This window comes from Manis pentadactyla, chromosome 9, assembly GCF_030020395.1.
Source record: "Manis pentadactyla isolate mManPen7 chromosome 9, mManPen7.hap1, whole genome shotgun sequence".
Lineage (NCBI taxonomy): Eukaryota > Metazoa > Chordata > Mammalia > Pholidota > Manidae > Manis > Manis pentadactyla.
The window spans coordinates 38,380,238-38,402,441 of record NC_080027.1 but is presented as its reverse complement, the minus strand read 5'-3'; the positions used below and the strand labels follow the sequence as shown (position 1 = coordinate 38,402,441).

The 22,204-nt window shown below is 34.7% G+C and overlaps 1 protein-coding gene across 4 annotated transcripts in view; it reads left to right on the top strand.

The window, feature by feature from the left end:
• Window positions 1-22,204, top strand: part of UVRAG (UV radiation resistance associated) — a 328,856-nt gene that overhangs the window by 165,610 nt on the left and 141,042 nt on the right. For all 4 annotated transcript variants that reach the window (XM_057507207.1, XM_057507206.1, XM_036895386.2 and 1 more), the window contains one exon: window positions 11,643-11,769. In XM_057507207.1, coding sequence (XP_057363190.1) covers window positions 11,643-11,769 — 127 coding nt within the window. The remainder of the gene's footprint in view (window positions 1-11,642; window positions 11,770-22,204) is intronic.

Genomic DNA, 22,204 nt, shown 5'->3' with positions numbered 1-22,204 from the left:
GTGACAGATTTCTGTATATTGGTTTTGTATCTTGCAACTTTGCTGAATTTGTTTATTAATCTAATAGTTTATTTGATGGAGTCTTTAGGGTATTCTATATATAGTATCATGTCATCTGCAAATAGTGACAGTTTTACTACTTCCTTACCAATTCGGATGCCTTTTATTTCTTTTTCTTGTCTGATTGCCATGGCTGGGACTTCCAATACTGTGTTGATTCAAAGTGGGGAGAGTAGGCATCTTGTCTTGTTCCTCATATCAGAGGAAAAGCTTTTGGCTTTTCACCATTGAGTAGTTATGTTGGCTGGGGATTTTTATTATCTTGAGGAATGTTCCCTCCATATCCACTTTTTTGAGAGCTTTTGTCATGAATGGATGTTGAATTTTGTCAGATGGTTTTTCAGCATCTATTGACAGGATCTCTTGGTTTTTATCCCTTGTTTTGTTAATGTGGTGTATCACATTAATATATTTGTGGATATTGTACCATCTTTTCATTCCTGGGATAAATCCCAGTTGGTGTGATGAATGAGCCTCCTGATGTATTTTTTAATTTGGTTTGCTAATATTTCATTAAGGATTTTTGCATTGATGTTCATCAGAGATATTAGTCTGTAGTTTTGTTTTTTTTTGTAGTGTCTTTGCCTGGTTTTAGTATTAGATTTAATACTGGCTTCCTAAAATGAGTTTGGATATATTCTGTCCTCTTCTATTTTTTGGAATATTTTAAGAAGGATGGTTATTAGCTCTTCTTTAAGTGTTTGGTAGAATTCACCCATGAAGCCATGTTGGCCTGGATTTTTGTTTGTTGAGTGTTTTTTGTTACCAGTTCAGTTTTGTTACTGGTAATCAGTCTGTTCAGATTTTCTGTTTCTTCCTGCATTAGTCTTGGAAGATAATATATTTCTAGGAATTTATCCATTTCCTCTAGGTTGTCTAATCAGCATATAATTTTTCATAGAATTCTCTTATAATTCTTTGAATTTCTGTGGTGTCAATTGTAGCTTCTCCTTAAATTTCTGATTTTGCATATTTGTGTCCTCTGTTTTTCTTGATAAGTCTGGCTAAGTGTTTGTCAATTTTATTTATCTTCTCAAAGAACCAGCTCTTGGTTTCACTGATTTTTTCTATTGTTTTCTTTGTCTCTATTTTATTTATTTCCACGATGATCTTTATTATGAGCCCCCTTCTACTAATTTGGGGCTTTGTTTGTTCTTCTTTTTCTAGCTTCTTTAGTTGTAGGGTTGGATTATTTATTTGAGATTGTTCTTGTTTCTCGAGGTAAGCCTGTATTGCTATAAACTTCCCTCTTAGTACCACTTTTGTTGCATCCCATGTATTTTAAACTGTTGTATTTCTTTTTTCATTTGTCTCCATGTATTGTCTGATTTCCTATTTTATCTGTTTCTTGATCTACTTATTATTTAGAAGCATGTTGCTTATTAGCCTACACGTGTTTGTGTTTTCTCTAGTTTTTTCCTTGTAATTGATTTCTAGCTTCATTCTGTTGTAGTCTGAGAAGATGCTTGATACAATTTAAATCTTCTTAAATTTGTTGAGACTTTTTTGGTGTCCTAATATCTGACTGTTTTAGAGTACTGTCCATGTACACCCGAGAAAAATGGGTATTCTGTTGCTTTATGGGTAGAATGTTCTGTAAATATCTCTTTAGTCCATCTGGCCTAATGTGTCATGTAACGCCTCTATTTCCTTTTATATTTTCTATCTGGGTGATCTTTGGGATGCAATAGCTTTAAATTAATTCATCAGATTGGTATTAGGATTGTGGTAGCCTAGTAAAATTAGTTGGGCAGCATTCCTTTTTCCTACTCCACTTCGACCAGAAGCAGAGGTCTCCTGGATTCTTAAAATTTTCTAGTACTCTGCTGAGATTTCCTATATTTTTATTCATTATGAGTGTATCTTACTTTTTCTTACTCAGCATATATATAATATGCTTTAAAATCTTGTCCGATAATTCTAATATTTTGGGTCATCTTGGGCTTGACATATGTTGGCTGTCTTTTACCTAGAGAATGAGTCACATTTTCCTGGTTTTTCATGTATTGGGTAATGTGGCATTATATCCTGGACATTGAAAATGTAATTTTGTAGAATCTCTGGGTTTTGTTACTTTGCTCTGAAGAATGTCAGTTTTTTTAGCAAGTAGTTAACTTGGTTAGACTCAAACTTTGATGCATGCAGTGGACATTGGCTCATATTTCAGTTCAGTACTTTCACCTTTGGGCATAGCTGTTTTCTGTTTCCCTGATGCATGTGTGGTTTTCGATTCTGTCAGAGACTCACTGAATTTAGACAGAATCTGGGGTGCCAGTTCTCTTGCTTCCTTCATTCAGGTGGCTCTCTTTCCCTTGGTTCTTCTGGCTAGCAAAGATAGTTGTCTTTCTGTTGAAGTTTGACCACAGCTGCCCTTAGAGATAAGCTGCTGAAAAGGGGAAATTCACTCTGTGTGTTGGTTGCTTATACCAGGTTGCATCTCTTCTAAAATCTACCTGCCATTGATCAATCTCTAGAACCCTCAACTAGTAGCTTTTTGCTTTTTATCTTGAGTCTATAGCTGTTATTTATGAGAGGATCATTTTGTTATTTGTTCATTCTTTTATACCAGAAATAAAACTGATGCACATTTCATTATTATAAATTTTTTGCTTCATCTCTCTAGCTGAATCTGGATTCTAGGCCTGTTAATACCCACTGAGTCTATAATAGATTGAATTAAATATTTTCTAAGTAAATTTTTTTCTCTTTCTTAGTGTTGGATAACCTTAAGTGCAATAGAAACAACCTGTAAAATGTCATTTAAAAGCAAATTTGTTAATTTATAAGACAACTGCCATAGTTCTAAAACTTTTTTTCATATTGTTAGTCATTTTCAATTTTGGTAGGAAAATTAATGTAGAGGAATGTGCCTGTAGCCACCAGTGCTCAACTTTAATGGTCTCAAGACTCCTCTACACTCTTAAAATTTGTCAAGACCTCAAGGAACTTAGGTATATCTATTGATAATGCCTAGGTTAATAAAAGAGAGATGGATTCTCATATTTACTTCTATAATCAATCTATTGTGATATCATAAATCTAACAGAGTCTGGAAAACTTCACTATATGGTTATGAGAAAATGAAAATGGAAAGGGGGATAACATTACTATTATGAAAGTATTTTTTATCTGAACAAACTGAACTGTCTCAGGAACCCTCATTTCCTTTACCATGCTTTGAGAAAATTTGGCTAAGGCTTTTTTAGCTCTAGTGTGATCTGTGAGAACAAAGTTATTTCCTTAAATATGTCATTTACAGATTAGTTTGTTATTCTGAAATGAATCTTTAACATTTCACTGTTAAAAATTGGAGTTGCACATGTGACATTAAGTGTACTTGGAGTAAACAGATAAATAGAATACAGAAATCCACTCTATCATACTTATGGAATATTAAGATCTTTAAGCATTTGTCTTAGATGCATTAGAATGGAAGCAGAACTAAATCCCACTCAGGCAGGGTTTGTTTACTACTGTTCATAGAAATTAAAGCCAGTGATTCTGGTTTTGAATGACTTACTATATTCCTATAAGTTGGCCAGTTTGTACAAATGGACCACAACACAAACACACCATAAACACACCTTCCTGTATTAACTTAGTATTTAGATTAACTTGTACCCTTATTTCTTTGATTCTAGAAAACATCCCAATTTGAGCATTTGCCCTGGAATAGATTAACCCTCTACCTAAGCACATCCTAGTGCTCTCTGAAAAGTTGCTTTTCTTTTTTTCTTTTTATTTCTGCCTAAGTAGAATTCAATGTACATATTTTTTTCATTTCTGTTAGTGTTTTATTTATTTTTATTTATTTTTAATTTTTTATTAAGGTATGATTGATATACACTCTTATGAAGGTTTCACATGAAAAAACAATGTGGCCACTACATCCACCCATATCATCAAGTCCCCACACATACCCCAGTGCAGTCACTGTCCATCAGTGCAGCAAGTTGCCAGAGATCCACTGTGTCCCTTCTCTGTGATACACAGTTCTCCCTGTGATTCCCCCACACCATGTGTACTAAACATAATACCCCTTAGTCCCCTTCTCCCTCCCCCCCCCCACCCCTCCCCTTTGGTAACCACTAGTTCATTCTTGGAGTCTCTCAGTCTGCTGCCATTTTGTTCCTTCAGTTTTGCCTCATTGTTATACTCCACAAATGAGGGAAATCATTTGGCATTTGTCTTTCTCTGCCTGGCTTATTTCACTGAGCATAATGTCCTCCAGCTCCATCCATGTTGTTGCAAATGGTAGGATTTGTCAATGTACATATTTTGTGGAAAAATTTAAGTTAAGGAAATCAAATACTTTCCTCTTTGTAGAAAAAAATTGTTTTCTAAGAATTTATGTATTTCTTCTCTCAGTGATGTAAAAGCACTCTAGGTCCTGATAACACTATTGGATTACCAAATAAACCCAGATCGTTTCTTGGTTCCTTTTTCTTTAATGATAAGCAACCCATTGACTTTTGGTCTTTGTTTTTACAGCGGATTGGCAGGGCAAAATGGCTTTTGTCTCCACTAGACCCAAGCTCCTTAGAAAGCAGAAACCATTTCTCATTCATCTAGAAGCACATAGTATGCCCTTCATAAATGTTTGCATTGTTCAGGAAAAATTGCTTAGGAATGTTTCATATTTCAAAGAGCTTTTCAGTCAAATGTAATAATAATTCTTGGAAGTAAGCTTTTCTGCTTGTTTTCTTGGCTTGAATGTCTTTAACAGATGATCATGCCATCTGTTTAGAATCAGTATTTCAGAGATGAGAAAGAAAGCATTTTGGGTGAGAAATGATAGCTGTAAAGTACTTTCTACACACTGCCAAAGTCATTTTCCATGCCCGTTGCTTCCGCAAGGCCATACCATTACTCATCTTACTGGGTGCCTATGCTTCCTCATTGTGAATCAAATTGGGATGCTGACTTTTCTCTTTTAAAGTTCTCTACCAATTTATCCCAGCACTTGGTTACTCACTCAGTTTGTTTAATGGATTTTTTTCCCATTACAATTTTAATTAGTATATATCTTAGGAAGGAGACAAGAATTTATTAAGTATAGCCAAATTGCTATTTGGTTAAGATTTATCTCATGGAAAATCATGAAAAGTGTATTATTGACACTGTTGATAAAGACCAGGAGAGAAGGGTACGTACAATTATAGTGCAGTAATTGTGTGTGAATGCAAACATGTGCAGGCACATATATGTTCATTATGGGAGCAGGGTTTCAGATTTTATCTGGAGGCAAATTCCGGCAAGGTATTTGAATTAAAAAGGAATCTGAGTAAAGTTTAAAATGTGGTTTTATAAGTTTAAGTAGTAAATACTTATGTGGGAAGGTAAGTTAATAAACTTAGCAAACAAACTGGTAGAATATGTCTGGGATTTGTTTTACTAAATGAACATTTGTTTCATTAAGTGAACATTAAATAAAATCGACTTTTTGAGTTACAGATATATCACTTTTTTAAAAATAAACTTCATTTTCTAGGGCAGTTTTAGGTATGCAGAAAAATTTTACAGAAAATATGGAAAGTTCCCATTCTTTTATTATCACATATTAGAGTCGTACATTTATTAAAATCATTGAATCAATGTTAATACAATATTATTAACTAAAATCTATAGTTTACATAAAGGTTCACTCTCTATGTTGTATGGTTCTGTGACTTTGACAAATGTGCAATGTCATGTATCCGCCATTATAGTATCATACAGAATAGTTTCACAGGCCTAAAAATTCCGTGTACTCCACCTAGTCATCCTTTTCTCCTTCTTTCAGAATATTTGGGAACCACTGCTCTTTTTACTATCTGCCTTTTCTAGAAAGTCATACAGCTGGGATCATACAGTATGCAGCTTTTTCAAATTGGCTTCTTTTACTTAACAGTATGCATTTAAATTTCCTCCATGTCTTTTCATAGCTTGAAAACTCATTTCTTTTATCACTGAATAATACTCCATTGTATGGACATACAGTTTACCTGTTGATCTATTGAAGTACATCTTGGTTGCTTCCAGGTTTTGGCAGTTGTGAGTAAAGCTCCTGTAGACATTCATATATAGGTTTTTATGGTGGACATAAGTTGTTAACTCATCTGGGTAAATATCTAGGAGTGTGTTTGCTGGATCATATAGTACACGAACATTCCTACATTTAGTTTTGTAAGAAATTGCCAAACTACATTCTAAAGTTGTTATACCATTTTGCATTGCCATCAACAATGCATCAAAGTTCTTGTTGCTCTACATCCTTGTCAGCATTTAGTATTGTTAGTGTTTTGTATTGTAACTATTCTAATAGGTGTGTAGTGGTATCTCATTGTTACTAATTTGTAATTCCCTGATGACAAATGCTGTTGAGCATTATTTCATGTGCTTATTTGCCATGTGTATATCTTCTTTGCTGAGGTGACAGTTCAGGTCTTTTGACCATTTAGAAATTTTTTTTCTTGTTGAATTTATAGAGATCTTTCCATACTTTGGATTCAATTCCTTTATTAAATAAGTGGTTTTCAAATATTCATTCCTAGTTTATGGCTTGTCTTTTCATTTTCTTAATAGCGGTTTTTGCAGAACAGAACTTTTAATTTAATGAAACTCAATTTATCGATTTCTTTCTCAGATCTTGCATTTGGTATTGAATGCAAAAAAGTCATCTCTAAGCCCAAGGTCACCTAGATTTCTTTCCATTATTATCTTCTGAAAGTTGTATAATAATTTTTTAATCTCATATTTAGGTCTGTGATACATTTGGGTTAATTTTTGTGAAAGGTGTAAGGTCAATATCTAAATTTTTTGTTTTGTTTGCATGTGGCTATCCACTGGCACCAGCTTATTTGGTGAAAGGCTATCCTTTCTCCATTGAACTGCTTTTGTTCCTTTGTCAAAGATCAGTTGACTATATTTGTGTGTGTCTATTTCCAGCCTTTCTATTCTGTTTCATTGATTTGTCTGTTCCTTCACCCATATTGCTTTGTCTTGATTACTGTAGCTTTATAGTAAGTCATGACATTGGATAGTGTCAATTTTCCACACTTGTTTCTTCTCCTTCAGTATTGTGTTAGCTATTGGGTTTTTTTTTTTTTTTTTTTGCCTTTGCGTATAAGCTTTAGAATTAGTTGGCGTTCACAAAATAACTTGCTGGGATTTCTTTGGAACTATAGATCAAATTGGGAAAAGTTGACACTTAATAATATTGTCTTCTTATCCATGAACATGGATAGTATCTCCATTTATTCGGAACTCCTTTGATTTCTTCAGTCATAGTTTCTTTAGGTTTCTTAATACAGACCCTTATATATTTTGTTAGGTTTATGCCTAAGAATTTCATTTTTTTTGTCCTAACATAATTGATGTTGCTGTGTTTATTTTAAATTCCAATTGTTCCTTGCTGTTACCTGAGAAATAAATTGATGTTTATATATTAACACTGTAACATGCAACATTGCTATAATAACTTACTAGTTCCAGGAGGGTTTTTTGTTTGTTTGTTTTGGAGGGGGGTGGCTTGATTGATTCTTTGGGATTTTCTACATAGACAATCAAGATGATTTCTTTCTTTCCCAGTTGTATAGCTTTTATTTCCTTTTCTTGCCTTTGTTAACCTTAAAAGCAAAACTGTCATTTATTTTACCAAAAAAAATGGATTTATTCAAGAACAGCAGAGAATTAAAATTTGGTATGAGCAAGCAGTGGTAAAATCACAAGAATCACAGGAGAAACAAGGAGATAAGTGCTCTTTTATAGAAGGAAGAGGGAGTTGGGGGACTGTTCCAAGAGAAAGTTCATTGGAGGAAGCTGGGAGACCAATGTGTTGTGGATGCTCATTGGCCGAGCTGTAACAGTCTCTCATTGGCAGGGCTATTGCTGGCAGAGGCAGAAACTCTTCCCTCTTGCTGGGGGGCAAAGTAGCCAAAATAGTATGAGCTGTAAGGTGTCTGTCTCTTCCTTCCTGTGGGGTCTGTAATTGACCAGGAGTGGTGGGCATGAGAGCCCCCGCTGCAGGCCTTCAAACTCCCTGTCAGTGAGCATTTCTCTTTATTAATTTTTATACCTTATTGCATAGCTAAGACTTCCAGTACACGTTTAATAGAGTGGTGAAAAGGGACATCTTTGTTCTCCACCTTAGGAATAAAGCATCTGGATCCTTAACCATTAAGTATGGATGCTCCTCGAGTTATGATGGTTCAAGTTAAGATTTTTTACTTAAGGATGGTGTGAAGGCAAAATGCATTCAGTAGGAACTGTACTTTGAATTTTGATATTTTCCCCAGCTAGCAATATGTGGAGCAGTGAACCACAGCTCCCAATCAGTCACGTGATAATGAGGAACAACTACTCACACACTTAACAACCATTCTGTCCCCATACATCCATTTTGTTTTTTACCTTCAGTACAGTATTCAATAAATTATATGAGATACTCAACACTTGATTATAAAATAGGATTTGTGTTAGATGATTTTGACCGACCGTAGACTAATGTAAGAGTTCTGAGCATGTTTAAGGTAGGTTAGGCTAAGCTATAATGTTTGATAGGTTCGGTGTATTAAATGCGTTTGTGACTTATGATATTTTCAACTTACGATACATTTATTGGGGCATAACTCCATTGTAAGTTGAGGAAGATCTGTAAGATGTTAGCTGTAGGGTTTTGTTAAATGTTCTTTGCCAAGTTGAGGAAGCTTTTATTTCTAGTCTGCTCAGAGTTTATATCATAAACTGGGGTTGAATTTTGTCACATGCTTTTTCAGCATCTATTCATATGATTATATGATTTTTCTTCTTTAGCCTGGTTGATGTAGTGAATTCCATTAATTGATCTTTGAATGTCAAGCCTGTCTTCCATGCCTGGAATAAATTCCATTTGGCCATTACATTGCTGGATTTGATTTACTAATATTTTGTTGAGGATTTTGCATCTATGTTCATGAGCAATATTGGTCTGTAACTTTCCTTTCTAGTGATGTCTTTGGTTTTGGTGTATGGGTGAAGCTGGTCTCATAGAATGAATTAGGGAGTTTTTCAGTGTTTTGGAAGGGATTTTAAAGAATTAATATAATTTGTTATTTAAGTGTTTGGTAAAATTGCCAGTGAAACCATCTGGTCCTGGTACTGTCTGTTTTGGAAGGTTATTAATTTAATTTCTTTCATATATATATGAAAGAAATTAAATTAATATGAAAGAAATGAAAAGGCATAGATAGTCTGAATAGGCCTATACATATTATATATGTGTGAGTTTTGGTAAATTGTCCTTCAAGGAATTGGTCCACTTCATCTAGGTTATCAAATTTGTAGACATAGAGTTGTTTATAGTATTCTTTAATTATTCTTTCAGTGTTGGTGGGATCAGTTGTGATGCCTCTCTCTTTAATTCCTCATATTAGTAATTTCTGTATTCTTCTGTGTTCTTCTTGGTTAGCCTAGGTAGAGTTTTATCAAATTTATTAACCTTTTCAATAAAACAGCTTCTGATTTCATTAGTTTTGTGATTTTTCTCTAATTTATTTTATTTGGGGTTTACTGACTTCTTAATTGTGTAGATTTATTTATTTTGCCTAATTTGGGAAAGTTTTAACCAGTATTTCTGTGAGTACTTTTTCACTCCTGCTCTCTTATCCTTTCCTCCTGGTACTTAATGACACAAATGTTAGATCTTTTGATATAGTTCCATAGATCCCCGAGGCTCTGTTTATTTTTGTACAGTCTATTTTCTCCCAGTTGTTTAGATTGGACAGTTTTATTGTTCTGTCTTCCAGCTTAAAGATTATTTTCTCTTTCTCTATTTTGCTGGTGAGCTTATTCACTGAGTTTTTTATTCCACTTATTTTCAGTTCTAAAATTTCCATTTGGTTCTTTATATATTCTGTTTTTTTACTGAGTTGTTTTATTTTTTGTTGCCAAGACATTCTGGTTTTTTATTTGTTCAAAGCATGTTCTTAATTGCTATTGAAGCATTTTTATGTTGGTTGCTCTCAGGTCTTTGTCACATAATTGTAACATGTCCGGCATCTCTCATCTCAGTGTTAGCATCTATTGATTATCCTTTTCATTTACTTTGACATCTTGGTTCTTGGTGTGATGAGTGATTTTTTTATTGAATCTTGTACATTAATGTACAAGATTCAATTAAAAAATCACAAAACAAATGAAATCAGAAGCTGTTTTATTGAAAAGGTTAATAAATTTGATAAAACTCTACCTAGGCTAACCAAGAACACAGAAGAATACAGAAATTACTAATATGAGGAATTAAAGAGAGAGGCATCACAACTGATCCCACCAACACTGAAAGAATAATTAAAGAATACTATAACATTTATAATATTATGTTATAAATTCTCTGCATCTTTTTCAAACCTTCTGTTTTACCTGACTTTCTCTGATACCTCTTTCTCTGGTAGGGGAAGAGAGGGGTGCCATGTCATTACTGCCAGGTGGGTGTAGAAGTGCAGGTTCCCCAAGCAGTTTTCCATTGATAGCCAAGGGTGTGTGTGTGTGTGTGTGTGTATGAGGGGCTCATTACTGCTGGCCAGGAAGGAGATTTTCAGCTCTTCACCAGGCCTCACTGATACCTACCCAGCTGGGAGAAATAGGAGTGCCTTGATACTGCTCTCCACATGACCTTCACTGATAATGTGGATATCGGGTGACTTCATTAGCACTGCATAATAGTCAAAGCTCTGACCCTCCACTAAGCCTCCTCTGGTATTGCCAACCGGGAGGAAGAGGGTTATTGTGTTATTGCTGCAAGGCCAGGCCCTTCCAGGTTTCTGCCTGGAACGATGAAAGCCTCAGGTCCTTACTTGGCCTTCTCTGAAGTTTGCAGGGCATTAGAGTACTTAGGTTCAGCTTGGCAAGGATGGAAGTCTACTTTTTGTTTCTATGAATTTCCTATTCTGGATATTTTATTTATGTGGTGTCTGTGGCCTTTTTAAACTAGTTTCTTTCACTTAGCATAATATTTCCAAGGTTCATCCCTGTTGCAGCATGTATCAGTGCTTCTTTTTTTTTTTTGGTCAAATAATATTCTTGATTATTTGACATATCAAATAATATTGTATAGATCTATCACATTTTATTCAGATTATTTGATTCAATCAGTGAATTGATTTCACTATTTGGCTGTTACAAATAATGCTTTCATGAGCATTCATATTCAGGTTTTTGTGTGAACATGTATTTGGATTCTTTTGTATATATACCTAGGAGTAGAATTGCTGGCTCCTTGTAACTCTATGGCTAACTTTTTGAGTTCTCTGTTTCTAAAAATTAAGTTTTGTCTTAATATATTGTCATATCAGGAAAGAGGCCTGAAATATTTTGTAGTGGCCTTTGAGTTCTCAAGAAAAGCTGTTCCTTAACTTTAGATTTACTTCTACTCTTACTTTTTGCTTGCCATCTGTTTTCTTTTTATTAAAATGACAGATGCTAATAGTTAAGTTACGCAGGAGATCTTTAAGTTAGATGAGTATTAAAGTCCTTTAAACCATTAATCTTGAAATTCTGTGAATGTGTAATTATTCATAGTCGTGACTTTTATATTCATAAGTTTACCTGTGCTTTTAATTATTTAGAGAAAACAAAGTGAGTGCCTGCAATTAAAAATTTTGGTGCTTCGAAATGAACTGGAAAGACAGAAGAAAGCTTTGGGATGGGAGGTGGCATTACTACATAAGCATCAAATTGCATTACAGGACAAAGGTGAGTAAAAAACATACAAACAACCTAACCTCCACATTCAGTAGTTTTCCTTTCTTCTCCATATGTTCAAATAGTCACCTTTGTATAAATGTGCTGCTAAAAATTCTAAAAATTTGTTGAGGTATTTTGAAGTTGATACATACAGAAAAGCATACAAATACACACACATGCACACATATTTCAGATTCTCAAAGTGAACATAACTATGTAAGTAGAATCTCCATTGAGAAAGAGAACATTACAAGGACCCCAGAGTCTTAGAAACTTCCTCATGCTCCCTTCCATTCAGGATATCTCTAGTCAGATTATTTCCTTGATTTATACCAAAGATTGATTTTACCTAATTTTGAACTTTATATAAATACAATTATATAATATGTATATTTTATGTGCTGACTTTTGTTCAACATTGTGTTTGTAAGATTCATCCTTACCTGCATGTAGTCTTATTTCATTCTCACTGCCAGTAGTATTCCATTGCATAAGTCTAATTTTATTTATTCTTGTTTTTGGCATTTATTTAATTTCTAGGTTGGGTCTGTAACAGACAATGCCTTCATGAATGTTCTACTACATGTTTCTTAATAAAGGTTTTAAAATTTCTTTTGGATTTAACCTCGGAGCAGAATTACATAGTCCTGGGATATCATCAGCTGTAGTAGATGTGTCCAAGTTTTCCAAAGTGGTTGTGTCCATTCACTTCCTCTCAATCCAGCAGTGTGTCAGATCTCTTGTCCTACATCCTTGTTAGCATGACATGTGGTACTTTCTGTCTTTTATAATTTTAGCCTTTCTGGTGGGTATGTTATAATATCTTCTGGAAGTTTTAGTTTTGATTTCCCAAAAGATTAAATAAAATTGAACACTATTTCATATGTTTCTTGTTGACTTGAAAATACATTTAGGTATAATACTTGGCAAAGTACTTGTTTAAGTCTTTCGCAGGCCTCTCCCCACCCCACGCACTATTGTGTAATCTATCTATCTATTTATATTGAAGTACATACAATAAGATGCACAGATCTTAGTGTACAGCTTGATGAATTTTGACATGTATATACACTCATGTAACTATTGCCTAGATCAAGATATTAAACATTCTCACTAATTTTTCCACTTTCATCTATTTCACCCATCCCCCAATCCCCTTCCCTGTGGCAACCACCAATCTGTTCTCTGTGTCTGACTCTGTTTTTTTTTTGTCTGTTGATTCATGTTTTAGATTCTACATGTAAGTGAAGTCATATAGTATTTGTCTTTCTCTGACTTACTTCACTTTGCATAATACCCTCAAGATCCATCCACATTGTCACAAATGGCAAGATTCCCTTCTTTTTTATTGCTGAGTAATACAATATTCCATTATATTATATACCACATCTTTTTATCCATTCATCTATTAACAGACATTTAAGTTGCTTCCATATTTTAACTAATGTAAAAGAGATTGTCTTTTCCCCATTGTATATTCTTGCCTCTTTTGTAAAGTATTAATTGAGCATATATGTATAGGTTTATTTCTGGACTCTCTGTTCTGGTCCCCTGATCCATGCAGCTATTCTTGTGTCATTGCCATACTTTTTAAATCACTGTAGCTTTGTAATATAGTTTGAAACAAAGGAACATGATACCCTCAGCTTTGTTCTTCTTTCTCAAGTTTGCTTTGGCTATTCTGTTGTGCTTTTTTTTGTGGTTCCATACTGATTTCAGAATTATTTGCTCTAGTTCTGTAAAAAAAGTGCCATTGGTATTTTGATAGGGATTACATTGAATCTGTAAATGACTTTCACCAGGATGGTCATTTTGACAATATTAATTATTCCTGTTGTGACAATGCTTTTTTCCCCTACATATAATATATATATATAACAATATTATACACAGCAGTAATAGTAGTATAACTTCTTTTGGGTTCCCAGACCTAATTCCAATGTATGTAAGTACATGGGAGAGGGCCTTCCCACACATAACACCAAGCAATTCTCCAAAACCAGCAGGGTGTTAGAGAACTAAATTCTTATGTTTTCTTCCCAGAGACAGCACCAGATTCCCAAGGCTAAGGGCTCCATCCTACAAAACTGCCCTCAACCTGCCACTCCAGATGCCAATTGGAAGTCCCTGGCAATTACCTGTGCTTTTGACCTACCAGCTACAGATTGGAGGTCCCAACAACCTACCCCTTGGGTTTGATTAATTTGCTAGAGTGGCTCACAGAACTCAGGGCAACACTTAGGTTTACCAGTTTAATAAAGGATACCATAAAGGATACAAGTTAACAGCCAGATGAAGACATACATAGGGCAAGGTCTCAAATAAAGGAGCTTCTATCCTGGTGGAGCTTGGGGCCTGGCTCTGTAGCATTGTGGGTATTCTGGGTCCCCATGCATAGAAGTCTTCTCAGGAGTTTGGGTGAGGGCTTCCTTGCATCATCATGGTTGACTAAATTATTGGCCATTGGCTCATTCAGCCTCTAACTCCTGCCCTTGGGTAGGGGTCTAAAAGTCTCTCATTAACATGACAAAACATCCATTTCACCTTTAAGACTCTGTAGTGTTTTCAGGAATTGTGGATGAAGACCAAATATACCTGGGAAATATATATTTGATCATATGAACGACCAAGCATGTATTTCTTATGACTCATTATATCATACCTATCTATGAGCATAGAATAGATTTCCATTTATTTGTGTTTTCTTCAATTTCTTTCATCAGTGTCTTAAAGCTTTCAGAATACAGCTCCTTGGTTGAATTTATTCCTAGGTATTTTATTCTTTTTGATATGATTACAAATGGAATTGATTTCTTAATTTCTCTCAGTAGTTGTATATAGAAATGCAACATGTTTTTATATATTGATTTTCAGATTTTTGTGTATTGATTTTGTATCCCCCTCCCTTTTATTGGTTTGACAATTTTTTTTGATAGGTGTTCTTTATATATTATGGATTTGGGTCCTTTATTTCAAATATGCATTTAAAATGTATTCTCCCATTCTGTGGCTTCCTATTTCACTCTTTAATGATACCTTTACATGAGAAGTTCCATTTTAACAGTCTTTTATATTTAAGACCTTTTTGAGAAATATTTGCTCATTTTAATGTCAAATATATGTTCTCTGTTTTCTTTTAAGCACTTTACTATTTTACTTTTCACATTTATATCCTTAATTCATCAGGAATTCATTTTTTGTGTATGATGAAAAGTAAGAGTCAAGATGCATTTTTTGTTGGATAGTCAGTTGATCCAGGACCGTTTATTGAAGACCATCCTCTCTCTGTTCCACAGCAGTTTGACTTTTGTCTTAAATCAGATAATCATGTACTTGCATGTCTGTTATAGTACCCTTTGTTCTGCTCCATTGATCTGTCTGTTAGTTCTTCTGCCATTATCTCACTGTTTTAATTTATCTTATGTTGTAATTGGTCTTATTATCTGTTAAAGTTCTTTGGTTTAGTTGTTCTTCAAGAACACCTTGGTTATTATTGTCGTTTTGCATTTTCATATGAATTTCTGCACAGAAAAGAAAACCTTGCTAGGATTTTTATTGGGACTCCATTTAATATGTTTATCAAACAAGTGGGGAAAATAGCCATCTTTACAGTTTTAAGTTTTCTAACCCAAGAAAATGCTATATGACTTTGCTTATCAGATTTTTTTAATAAAGTATTGTTGAAATAAACTAGTTGTTAGTATATGGATGTTTCCATGATGCATTTAATTTATTTTATTTTTGATATTTTATGATACTGTTATAAATATGATTAAGTTTTATTTTCTGTTTGTTGCTGATATGTAGAAATATAACTGAATTTTTTTAAAGTGGTGTTGATTTTTATTATATATGCAAAGAAAAATTCCCCAGAAGTTTTATGTGCAAATTAGCAGTTGCTAATGTTAGGATATTGTCTCTGCAGCTGTAGCTCTCACTATGGTTATTTACTTACTTATTCACATTGTAAGTTAATTATATTTATAATGAAATTTAACTACATTGTAATTGAATTAGTCATGATTTAATTATTGACAACATAATAAAGATAATAAAATTGAAGAAATTTTTAACTTTATTAAGATTTAATTCATACACCATGTACGTTATTTTCAAGCATATATCAATCGTTTCTTATGCATGAGATTGTATAATGAGGACAATCTAATTGTTCCTCCTAAAAGAAAACTCATTCCCATTAGCAGTCATTCCACATTACCCCTTTCCCCATTCAGAAGCAACCACTAATCTGTTTTCTAGCTCTAGAAATTTGCCTTTTCTTAGCATTTCATTTAAATGGAATCATGGTCTTTTATGATCAATTTCTTTCATTGAGCATTTTCTTTTCATGGTTCATTCATTTTATACCATTTATCATTATTTCATTTTTTTAAATGGCTGAATCAAATTCAGTTCCATGGCTACAGGACATTTTATCTGTCTATCAGTTGGTAGAAATTTGGATTATTTCCATTTATTTTACTATTATGAATAAAGCTGTTATGAACATTCATATATAAGTTTTTGTAGGCAAGTATGTTTCCATTTCTCTTGAATACTTGGAAATAGAATTGATGGACTGTATGATAGCTGTTTCAACTTTTTGAACAACTCCCAGGCACTTTCACAGCAACTGTACCATTTAACATTCCCACCAGCAATGTAGGAAGCTTCTCATTTCTCCATGTCTTCACCAATGCTTACTATTGTCTCTCTCTTTATTTATATATATTTTTGTATCATTACTATACACTTACATAAACAACACTGTGGTTACTAGATTCTCTCCATTATCAAGTCCCCACCACATACCCCATTACAGTCACTGTCCATCAGTGTAGTAAGATGCTACAGAATCACTACTTGTCTTCCCTGTGCTATATTGCCTTCCCCGTGCCTCTACCCCACTACATTATGTGTGCTAGTCGTAATGCCCCTCTTCCCTGTTATTCCTCCCTTCCCACCCATCCTCCCCAGTCCCTTTCCCTTTGGTCACTGTTAGTCCATTCTTGGGTTCTGTGATTCTGCTGCTGTTTTTTTCCTTCAGTTTTTGCTTTGTTCTTATACTCCACAGATAAGTGAAATATACTGGTCTTTCTCCTCCTGGCTTATTTCACTGAGCATAATACCCTCTAGCTCCATCCATGTTGTTGCAAATGGTAGGATTTGTTTTCTTCTTATGGCTGAATAATATTCCATTGTGTATATGAATCCACATCTCCTTTATCCATTCATCTACTGATGGGCCCTTAGGTTGTTTCCATTTCTTGGCTATTGTAAATAGTGCTGCGATAAACATAGGGGTGCATATGTCTTTTGCAAACTTGGCTCCTGCATTCCTAGGGTAAATTCCTGGGACTGGAATTCGTGGGTCAAATGGTATTTCTATTTTTCGTTTTTTGAGGAACTTCCACACTGCTTTCCACAAAGGTTGAACTAATTTACATTCCCACCAACAGTGTAGGAGGGTTCCCCTTTCTCCACATCCTCGCCAACATTTGTTGTTGTTTGTCTTTTGGATGGTGGCCATCCTAACTGGTGTAAGGTGATATCTCATTGTGGTTTTAATTTGCATTTCTCTGATGATTAGCGATGTGGAGAATCTTTTCATGTGCCTGTTGACCATCTGAATTTCTGCTTTGGAGAAGTGTATATTCAGATCCTCTACCCATTTTTTTTTCATTGTTAATCTATTTTATTATTATTATTATTTTTTTTATTTTGATATCATTACTCTACAATTACTTGAACAACATTATGGTTACTAGACTCCCCCTATTATCAAGTCCCCCCCACATACCCCATTACAGTCACTGTCCATCAGCATAATAAGCTGCTATAGAGTCATTACTTGTCTTCTCTGTATATACTGCCTTTCCCATGTCCCGCCCTGGTATATTATGTATGTTAATCATAATGCCTCTTTCTTCTCCTTATCCCTCCCTTTGCACCCATCCTCCCCAGTCCCTTTCCCTTTGGTAACTCTTAGTCCATTCTTGGGTTCTGTGAGTCTCCTGCTGTTTTGTTCCTTCAGTTTTTTCTTTGTTCTTATACTCCACTGATGAGTGAAATCATTTGATACTTGTCTTGCTCCACTTGACTTATTTCACTGAGCATAATACTCTCTAGCTCCGCCCATGTTGTTGCAAATGGTAGGATTTGTTTTCTTCTTATGGCTGAATAATATTCCATTGTGTATATGTACCCCCTCTTCTTTATCCATTCATCTACTGATGGACACTTAGGTTGCTTCCTTTTCTTGGCTATTGTAAATAGTGCTGCGATAAACATAGGGGTGCATATGGCTTTTCAAACTGGGCTGCTGCATTCTTAGGGTAAGTTACTAGGAGTGTAATTCCTCGGTCAAATGGTATTTCTATTTTTAGTTTTTTGAGGAACCTCCATACTGCTTTCCACAATGGTTGAACTAGTTTACATTCCCACCAGCAGTGTTGGAGGGTTCCCCTTGCTCCATATCCTCGTCAACATTTGTTGTTGTTTGTCTTTTGGATTGTGGCCATCCTAAGTGGTATGAGGTGATATCTCACTGTGGTTTTAATTTGCATTTCTCTGATGATTAGTGATGTGGAGCATCTTTTCATGTGCCTGTTGGCCATCTGAATTTCTTCTTTGGAGAAGTGTCTGTTTAGATCCTCTGCCCATTTTTTAATTGGATTATTTGCTTTTTGTTTGTTGAGGTGCATGAGCTCTTTATATAATTTGGATGTCAACCCCTTATCGGATATGTCCTTTATGAATATATTCTCCCATACTGTAGGATGCCTTTTTGTTCTACTGATGGTGTCCTTTGCTGTACAGAAGCTTTTTAGTTTGATATCGTCCCACTTGTTCAATTTTGCTTTTGTTTCCCTTGCCTGGGGAGATATGTTCATGAAGAAGTTGCTCATGTTTATATACAAGAGATTTTTGCCTATATTTTTTTCTAAGAGTTTTATGCTTTCATGACTTACATTCAGGTCTTTGATCCATTTTGGTTTACTTTTGTGTATGGGGTTAGACAATAATCCAGTTTCATTCTCTCACATGTAGCTGCCCAGTTTTGCCAATATCAGCTGTTGTAGAGAATGTCATTTCCCCATTGTATGCCCATGACTCCATTATCGTATATTAATTGACCATGTATGGTTGGGTTTCTGTCTGGGCTCTAGTCTCTTCCACTGGTCTATGAGTCTGTTCTTGTGCCAGTACCAAATTGTCTTGATTACTGTGACTTTGTGGTAGAGCTTGAAGTCAGGGAGCATAATTCCCCCAGGTTTATTCTTCCTTCTCAGGATTGCTTTGACTATTTGGGGTCTTTTGTGTTTCCATATGAATTTTAGAGCTATTTGTTCCAGGTCGTTGAAGAATGCTGTCGGTATTTTGATAGGGATTGCATTGAATCTGTAGATTGCTTTAGGCAGGAAGACCATTTTAACAATATTAATCCTTCCTACTCAAGGGCATGGGATGAATTTCCATTTATTAGTATCCGCTTTAAATTCTCTTAGGAGTGTCTTGTAGTTTTCAGTGTATAGGTCTTTCACTTCCTTGGTTAGGTTTATTCCTAGGTATTTTATTCTTTTTATTGTGTAATTGTGAATGGAATTGTTTACCTGATTTCTCTTTCTGCTAGTCCATCTTTAGTGTATAGGAATGCAACAGATTTCTGTGTATTAATTTTGTATCCTGCAACTTTGCTGAATTCAGATATTAGATCTAGTAGTTTTGGAGTGGATTCTTTAGGGTTTTTTATGTACAGTATCATGTCATCTGCAAACAGTGACAGTTTGACTTAATCCTTACCAATCTGTATGCCTTTTATTTCTTTGCGTTGTCTGATTGCCATGGCTATGACCTCCAGTACTATGGTGAATAAAAGTGGTGAGAGTGGGCATCCTTGTCTTGTTTCCTGTTTCCGATCTTAGAGGAAAAGCTTTCAGCTTCTCACTGTTAAATATGATGTTGCCTGTGGTTTTGTCACATATGGCCTTTATTATGTTGAGGTACTTGCCCTCTATACCCATTTTGTTGAGAGTTTTTATCATGAATGGATGTTGAATTTTGTCGAATGCTTTTTCAGCATCTATGGAGATGATCATGTGGTTTTTGTCCTTCTTTTGGTTGATGTGGTGGATGATGTTGATAGATATTCAAATGTTGTACCATCCTTGCATCCCTGGGATGAATCCCACTTGATCATGGTGTATGATCCTCTTGAAGTATTTTTGAATTTGGTTTGCTAATATTTTGTTGAGTATTTTTGCATGTATGTTCATCAGGGTTATTAGTCTGTAGTTTCCTTTCTTTGTGGTGTCTTTGCCTGGTTTTGGTATTAGAGTGATGCTGGCTTCATTGAATGAGTTTGAAAGTATTCCCTCCTCTTCTATTTTTTGGTAAACTTTAAGGAGAATGGGTATTATGTCTTCTCTAAATGTCTGATAAAATTCAGCAGTGAATCCATCTGGTCTGGGATTTTTTTCTTGGGTAGTTTTTTGATTACCGTTTCAATTTCATTGCTGGTAATTGGTTTGTTTAGATACTCTGTTCCTTCCTGGGTCAGTCTTGGCAGGTTGTATTTTTCTAAAAAGTTGTTCCTTTTGTCTAAGTTATCCAATTTGTTAGCATGTAGATTTTCATAGTATTCTCTAATAATTCTTTGTATTTTTGTTGTGTCTGTCGTAATTTTTCCTTTCTCAATTCTGATTCTGTTTATGTATGTAGATTCTCTTTTTTTCTTAATAAGTCTGGCTTGGTGTTTATCTGTTTTGTTTATTTTCTTACTTTACCAGCTCTTGGTTTTATTGATTTTTTCTATTGTTTTATTCTGAATTTTATTAATTTCTTCTCTGATCTTTTTATGTCCCTCCCTCTGCTTACTTTGGGCTTCATTTGTTCTTCTTTTTCCAGTTTCCATAATTGTGAATTTAGACTATGCATTTGGGATTGTTCTTCCTTCTTTAAATAGGCCTGGATTGCTATATACGTTCCTCTTAGAACTGCCTTGACTGCAACCCACAGAAGTTGGAGCATTGTGCTGTTGTTTTCATTTGTCTCCATATATTGCTTGCTCTCTGTTTTAATTTGTCATTGATCCATTGATTATTTAGGAGCATGTTGTTAAGCCTCCATGTGTTTGTGAACCTTTTTGTTTTCTTTGTATAATTTTTTTCTAGTTTTATACCCTTGTGATCTAAGAAGTTGGTTGGTACAATTTCAATCTTTTTGAATTTACTGCGGCTCTTTTTGTGACCTACCTAGTATGTGGTGTATTCTGGAAAATGTTCCATGTGCACTTGAGAAGAATGTGTATCCTGCTGTTTTCGGGTGGAGAGTTCTGTAGATGTCTGTTACATCCATCTGTTGTAATGTGTTGTTCAATGTGTCTGTGTCCTTACTTATTTTCTGTCTGGTTGATCTGTCCTTTCAAGTGAGTGGAGTGTTGAAGTCTCCTACAATAAATGCATTACATTCTATTTCCCCTTTTAATTCTATTCATATTTGTTTCACATATGTTGGTGCTCCTGTGTTGGATGCATAGACATTTAAAATGGTTATATCCTCTTGTTGAATTGACCTCTTTATCATTATGTAATGTCCTTCTTAGTCTCTTGTGACTTTCTTTGTTTTGAAGTCTATTTTGTCCGATAAAAGTATTGCAACATCTGCTTTTTTCTCCCTATTAGTTGTATGAAATCTTTTTCCATCCCTTCACTTTTAGTCTGTGTATGTCATTGTGTGTGAAGTGAGTCTCTTGTAGGTAGCATATAGTTGGATCTTGTTTATTTTATCCATTCAGTGACTCTATGTCTTTTGATTGGTGCATTCAGACCATTTACATTTAGGGTAATTATCAGTAGGTATGTACTTATTGCCATTGCAGGCTTTAGATTCGTGGTTACCAAAGGTTTAAGGGTAACTTCCTTACTATCTAAGACTCCAACTTAACTCACTTGGTATGCTATTACAAACACAATCTAAAGATTCTTTTTCTTTTCCCCCTCCTTTTCTTCTTCCTCCATTCTTCATATATTAGTGTCATATTTTGTACTCTTTGTCTATCCCTTTTTATTACCTCTGGTGACAGCTATTTAGCCTTAGGAATACTTCCATCTATAGCAGTCCCTCCAAAATGCACTGTAGAGGTGGTTTGTAGGAGCTAAATTCTCTCAGCTTTTGTTTATCTGAACATTGTTTAATCCCTCCTTCAAATTTAAATGATAATCTTGCCTTATAAAGTATTCTTAGTTCGAGGCTCTTCTGCTTCATTGCATTAAATATGTCATGCCACTCCCTTCTGGCTTGTAAGGTTTCTACTGAGAAATCAGATGATAGCCTGATGGGTTTTCCTTTGTATGTGATATTTTTTCTCTCTCCAGCTACTTTTAAAAGTCTGTCTTTATCCTTGATCTTTGCCATTTTAATTATTAAATGTCTTAATGTTCTC